This window comes from Notolabrus celidotus, chromosome 9 (genome assembly GCF_009762535.1).
Source record: "Notolabrus celidotus isolate fNotCel1 chromosome 9, fNotCel1.pri, whole genome shotgun sequence".
NCBI classification, from domain to species: domain Eukaryota; kingdom Metazoa; phylum Chordata; class Actinopteri; order Labriformes; family Labridae; genus Notolabrus; species Notolabrus celidotus.
The window spans coordinates 21,706,295-21,712,587 of NC_048280.1; the positions used below are offsets into that span (position 1 = coordinate 21,706,295).

At 38.1% G+C, this 6,293-nt stretch overlaps 1 protein-coding gene and 2 non-coding genes across 3 annotated transcripts; 2 read left to right on the forward strand and 1 right to left on the reverse strand.

Moving 5' to 3' along the window:
* Positions 1 to 2,616: 2,616 nt before the first annotated feature.
* Positions 2,617 to 4,967, reverse strand: LOC117818605. Its single transcript, XM_034691556.1, has 2 exons — positions 4,834 to 4,967; positions 2,617 to 4,010 (listed from the first exon to the last, which is right to left on the reverse strand). The coding sequence occupies exon 2, from the start codon at positions 3,965 to 3,967 to the stop codon at positions 3,278 to 3,280; it is 690 nt and encodes a 229-aa protein (XP_034547447.1). The 5' UTR covers positions 3,968 to 4,010; positions 4,834 to 4,967; the 3' UTR covers positions 2,617 to 3,277.
* trnai-aau lies at positions 4,939 to 5,012 on the forward strand. The gene has a single exon. It is a non-coding gene; the product is annotated as a tRNA-Ile (tRNA).
* Positions 5,013 to 5,360: 348 nt separating this feature from the next.
* trnaf-gaa lies at positions 5,361 to 5,433 on the forward strand. Its single transcript has one exon. It is a non-coding gene; the product is annotated as a tRNA-Phe (tRNA).
* The last annotated feature ends 860 nt before the right edge of the window (positions 5,434 to 6,293 follow it).

Genomic DNA, 6,293 nt, shown 5'->3' on the forward strand with positions numbered 1-6,293 from the left:
ACTTTTATACATTAGACACGGAAGTATATCATGATGTCACTTGCGTGCAATTCCAAAGCACTGACTGTCACATTACCGCACCCATGAACCAATTGGTTAAACACAGCCAGCAGGGGCACAAAGATGTGATTGCTTAATTGTAGAAACACCTATCAGGTTTAAGCACATATAAAAATGCAGCAGGTGACAATTCTCTAGCCAGATCCAGCTAAGCAAAGAGATAATATGTAGTATTTTCTGTACTATATTTTAATTTTTTTTCTCCCTTTTCACTATAATTGTAACATGTTCTTGATCCAGTATTTGATGTTTGTCTGATATTTCCTGAGCATTCAGTGTTATGCACACTAATGTAGTAGCATGAAAAGTTTTGTTGTGATTCTCCATGTTGACATGTTGACTGAGCTGAGTATATAGAGAGAAATAAATGATATTTTCATCAGTCTGCAGCACTGGTCTTGCGTAGTGTTTAATTGTAGCCTATATTTGCACTTTCTCTGTGCACTACTCTTACAGTACTCTAATCACTGAGAAGTAGAATTGCTAAAAGTATTTAAGGTTAGCTGCAGCAGTGTGTAACTGGTTCAAACAGAGTTAAGTTGTATGAAACGTGTGTTTCATATGGTAACAAAATATGGTTTTGTTAAATTAGTATATAGTTTTTACAAGAGGGTTTCATTTTGCAAAGGATCTGAGGTGCTCTGCTACTTGTGTGTGTGTGGTTGTGTGAATTGTGTGTAGTGTTCTGACAAAATGAGCCCTGTTTTCAAAATCTTGTTTAAGCAATCGAAAAAAAACCCTGTAAGAGTTTACAGAATTCATTTTAGTTTTCTTTGTGCTCAAAGTGTTGTCTGTATAGCCTTCACAACTTTGCCCTGTTTTAAAGGTTTAATTTCCCCTCTATGGTAGGACCGAAATGCTTTGAAATGAGGATGCAAATTATTTGGCCACACTCCCAGCACTGCTGTGTGATGTGTGCTCTGCTGGGTCTTTCTTTTAGCACCTTCTCTTACAATTGATCATGTAGCAGACGCCCTTTTTCCAAAGCAATGTTCATCTGAGAAATAGTCAAACACAAGCAAGGATCTAGACGGGATGGAAAACACATATATATACATATATTAAATGAGTTTATATCATCACCACCAAAGCATCAGCAATACCATAAACATAATCTTCACGAAACCTCAGTCTCATCATTGTTAGTGCCACTCTCCTCATCATCATCTTTTCGCACCAAACTACCAAGTATGGAGTTGTTGTTCTCAGATGCATTCAGGGAAACCTGCAAATAAGGAGTTTCAGTAGTCAGTGCCTAATATCACAGGAGCCTGTACCAGTAGCTGTGTCATGCTCTGTCCGGTATAGTCCTGTCCTCCTGATAATATACAGGGACATTTTTCATTAACGAGTTATCAAAGCCGCATGAGTGTAAAAACTTTTTCAAGGTTACTTGTTATGTGCAAAACTGATTGCTGTCTCTTATTTCCCTTGAGGCATCTTTAACCTCCACACCTTTTCAGCTCCTGATCCTTGGCACCTGTGGGCTGGCTACAAAACCCTCTACCAAGTCCCTCTCTCTCTCTCTCTCTCTCTCTCTCTCTCTCTCTCTGTCACAGCCAGGATCAGCAGCATAGCAGCAGCCACCACTGCTCCTCTTTTGTTCTTTGGTTTACATTATTTTCTGTAATAAATAATTGTTTGTAGACTTAAAAGTTATCTTGACCCCTCTATGTTGCTTCCCTTGGGCCAGGGTCATAACATGCTGCATTTGACTTTGTACCTGCTGCCAAATGAGACAGTAAAGGTGGAATGAACCACCTGGAAAGGACCAGTTAACCGAATCCAGTGCACATTTATTTCAGTTAGAAAATGTAACTTTGTTGAGCTGTACTGCTGAAGACCCTTACCAGGATCAGACTTGTGTAGTTTGATGAGATTAAAGGATTGATTTAATAACAAGGCAGCTCCTCCAGAGTCCACACAAAGCCTTCATAACTTGTGAATACCCAATCTTAATGTAGAATACTCTATTTTTGTACCAGCCTGACAAGACACAGCCTTTACTCTGCCAGCAGGTCTGTCTCACTGTGAAACACTTGAGATCTAATGTATCTCTGTACTGCCTGTTTGGTTAAGAATACAACTTTGAAAATGAACACATTCTCTCATTTTCTGCATAGCATTTTGGAGCCTGCCAAATGAATATTAAATTCCACCCCTCATTATCCTAACGTCTGTCAAATGTTCTGTTAAATTATGAAGCTGTGGGTATTTCTGAAGGACAATTGCATCTGAAGTCTTTAATCAAAACACTCAGGTCGAACTGTAACAGTTCTGATGATACAGCAATGACATTTATTAGCTACATAATTCAGTTACATAGTTAAGGATACATAACATGTAGGCCTCAAAGTTTACGCAGCATAGATAACTACTGTCACTGTCAGAGAAGGAAAATGTGGGATTGCTTGACATGTAGTTTGTGATTTAGATTGCATGATCTGATCTAGTTTAACAGGAGGCCCAATGCAGTAGAAGTAAGAAATAATACATAGTTTTTTCAACATGGTACTACTCAGAACATGTGAATGAAAAACAACACAACACACTGGGTAACTAGTTGAAGCAAGAATTGTTGCAAACACATTTTTATTCAAAGCAGATGTGAAATCTTACATTTAGATTCAAGTATACAACATTTTTGAGTGCAGGGAAAATGACATCTGTTTACTGTGACAACAGTAAAAGTTAAAGACAACAGATGACAAATTTAGAGAAACAATATGGTAAGAAGAACACTGATTAACTCTGTCAGAAAACAATTGGCATTATACCACTTTTTTGGCAAAGTATAAATGTATGTATTTCCTACTGTTTGAAGTAGACTAACACATGAGATAGTGTGGTGAGCTAAGAAGTGGTTGGATTATAATGTTTGCTGTGGTCGGTAGCAAATTGTTTCTGAAATATGTTGTTTTCTTCTTGAAATATGTAACAATATCCTTTCACATAGCCATTGTATTTATTTTCAGTTTCTGATGAAACTGGAACAGTGAAGTACAAACAATGGTTGCTTCATCATAAATCATGATGTCATAAAAAGGCTTGTATGTAAATTTGGGGGACTGACCATGTTAGACAACTTTTAGTTATAACTGAATGAAAAAGATTGACTCTGTGAGTCATATTATTAAAGTATAATTATAAGTTGAGTTTACAGTTGCTGTGCTACAAAGTACAGGTAGTGCTTCACAACTTCACCCTGTTTTTCAAGCTACTGTCTTCCTTGTTTGGCAGGACAGAGGTGCTTGGACATGAGGATGCAGATGTTTTGACCACACTCCCAGCACTGCTGTGTGATGTGTGGAGAGCCCTGCTGGGTCTTCCTCTTACACAGTGAACACACTTTTGCAGCACCATCACCCCCTCCCCCTCTTCCTGCTCCTCTACCTGCGTGGCTTTTGGATGATTTTGATAGAAGCTGTTTCAGTTCACTCTCTATGGTGTTGTCAGGCGCCGTCGCAATTCCTATCACCTGCACTCGTTTGGGGTCAAACACACAATCCTCTTCTAAGCCACTAAGACCACATTTGGGGGGCAACCAGGCGGTGTCATAGCCATGTGCATTCCAGGTAATCTGCATGGGATGGTTGATCTGGTCAATGCGTTTGACCCGGCCAACACGCACACGCAACTTCAGGATAACCCGGTTTGTACTCATGCAGGACAATGGATAGTTGGAAGCCTTTTTTATATCACGACTGACATACACGCCTTGTCCCAGTGTGCCACCTGCTGACTGTTTAAAACCGCTGGTAATGATGACCCGTGCACTGGCAATAGTGGTGCCATGGTACATAGTGTAGACACCGCGATTTTGGGGTGTCTGGGATTGTCCAAGCTCCACACCAGAAAAACAGGCCCCATCATCCACCACCTCCCAGCCAGAGAACTGCACTGACATCCTCAGGGAATGTAGATTGAGGAGGATGTTTATCAAGTCCTACCTGTGAAAATAAAATCAGAATAGTGGCATCTTGTTAGAACCCTTTCAGGAGGAGTGAGTGTGTGTTTTTAATCTAACTGAGACATTCAAATGTACTTTAGTTAGAGAGAGACACAAGGGCACTCTTTCTTTAAGTGTCCCCTGTGTAAGAATAAAATAATACATTCCCATTACTCCTAATAGTAAAACAAGTTATGACTAATTAAATAGGGGTTCATCAGAGCAGCCAGTTTTCAGCTCTCCATCCATTTTGTGGATTATACTGCCATTTGTATCCCATATTCATCTTCACTATGAACAGAATTGTTGGTTAGTTTTATTGCTCCTCAATTAATTTACTGAAACCTTTTAAAGTCTAATTTCAATCCCTGTTTGTAGGTTTTTTGTATGTTGTTGTCTGACAAAGGCAAGAACAAGTAAGACTGACTGAACAACACTAAACCTGGAAGAAAGACAGACACACAAGGCAACTACAAAATAAAGAAAGTAAATACACAAGAACCACAAGAATGCAAAAATGTAACAAAGGCATGAATCACAATAAAAAAAAAAACACATGGAAGACACAGGGATGAGTCATGGCTAATACAGACAGGAAATACAAGCACAAAAAGAAACACAAACTTGTGTCACAGAGGGCATTTTCTACGTTGAGGCCTCGCTAATGAATACAACCAGAGCTTTGGACCTTAATCTCAGAACACAATTACTTCTGTAGAAAACAAACGTAATTCAAAGTATATGTCATTCCACTCTCTTATTCTATGTCTGTTTAACTAAAAATGTTACATTACAGGTGTACAGGTGACAAATGTAAGACCTACCGTCTGCGAACAGTCGTTTTCGCTTTCAGCTTACTAAAGTGTTTTACTTTCATTTCTGTGGGTCCTATTGAGAATCTTGATGACGTCACGATTCAGACAGGAAGCGGCCGGTTAGCTCAGCTGGTTAGAGCGTGGTGCTAATAACGCCAAGGTCGCGGGTTCGATCCCCGTACGGGCCAGTGTGACTTTTCATATCTCATTCAGGTACAGCACAAGACTGTTAGGTAGTTTCCAGTAGACGTTAAAGAAAACATGCAAAACGCAGGAGCTTACATGGTAAAAATTGCTGTAATAATCTCAGTAGCAGTTTAACAAGGTTAAAACTATTTTCAGCTGAAGTTCACAGTAGACCTTGAAATGGAAGGGACATATTTGATAATTTCATTTTTATGCTTCTCATCCCAAGCGTCCCTTTTAGCGTGACCTCTTTTTCAATACAGACTTATTTGATGCATTATTACTTAACATATATTACATATATTACGCTTTCTTTTATAGAGGCGTAATTTTCACTGATGTCGGCACATGCCGAAATAGCTCAGTTGGGAGAGCGTTAGACTGAAGATCTAAAGGTCCCTGGTTCGATCCCGGGTTTCGGCAGGTGAAATGGTTTTGTTCATACAATACAGCGAGCAGGCGGTCACGATGGGATTTGAAACTTACTGACTGGAAGATTTCACAACGGAGGAAACACTGTCATCGTGAAAACAAATAGGAAAGAATGACATGAAGATAGAAGGTGTATGAGGAAATCAATTTATGTGACATTGAATGGTGTGAAAAGATCCATTTTTATATAGTTATTAATTGAGAAATGTATATTTATTGCATTTATTTATCTAACTTTATAAGTATTAACACACATTCACTTACCTGAACATCCTTTTCTAAATTTCTTATATATCTTTTAATTACCATTGATTAAATTTATTTCTGTATTACTACATTTCATCATTCGTCCATCATGGCATTCAGAAAGAAACAAAGGTGAAAACACGCCTCTGTGCTTTTGTAAACTATTTCATCACTATTGAATTGAATTCTTAGAATATCTAATGCAACAACTCCATGCTAGAGAATTTTTATATCAAAGTCTAAATCACAGCCTCTCAGCTGGTGAATACAGGAACTATTTGTAAGAGCTCTTCAGTTCATCTAGAGACATCCTTTTCTAGCACAACTTGGAATTTTCAGCTGGTTGGACTAATTTAATTTTAAATTCATCAATCCATCAACAGCACAACGAAATGGGCATTCCTTATCTTTGCCGATATCATGAAACTGTTTGTTACATTTGAAGTCCATTAATTATAATGGATTATTATTATAATATTTAGACTTTTTTTATTATAATATATAATAAAAAATGGGTATAGCAGATGCTGCTGAGGAAATTTGTTATATCTCTAGTGATAATTTACCTCAAATATTCATAGTGTAACACAAAGTTAAAGTTATTC

Bases quoted from the DNA above. Each gene is read 5' to 3' on its own strand.
- LOC117818605 (XM_034691556.1), bottom strand. From the start codon at position 3,967: ATGTCAGTGCAGTTCTCTGGCTGGGAGGTGGTGGATGATGGGGCCTGT.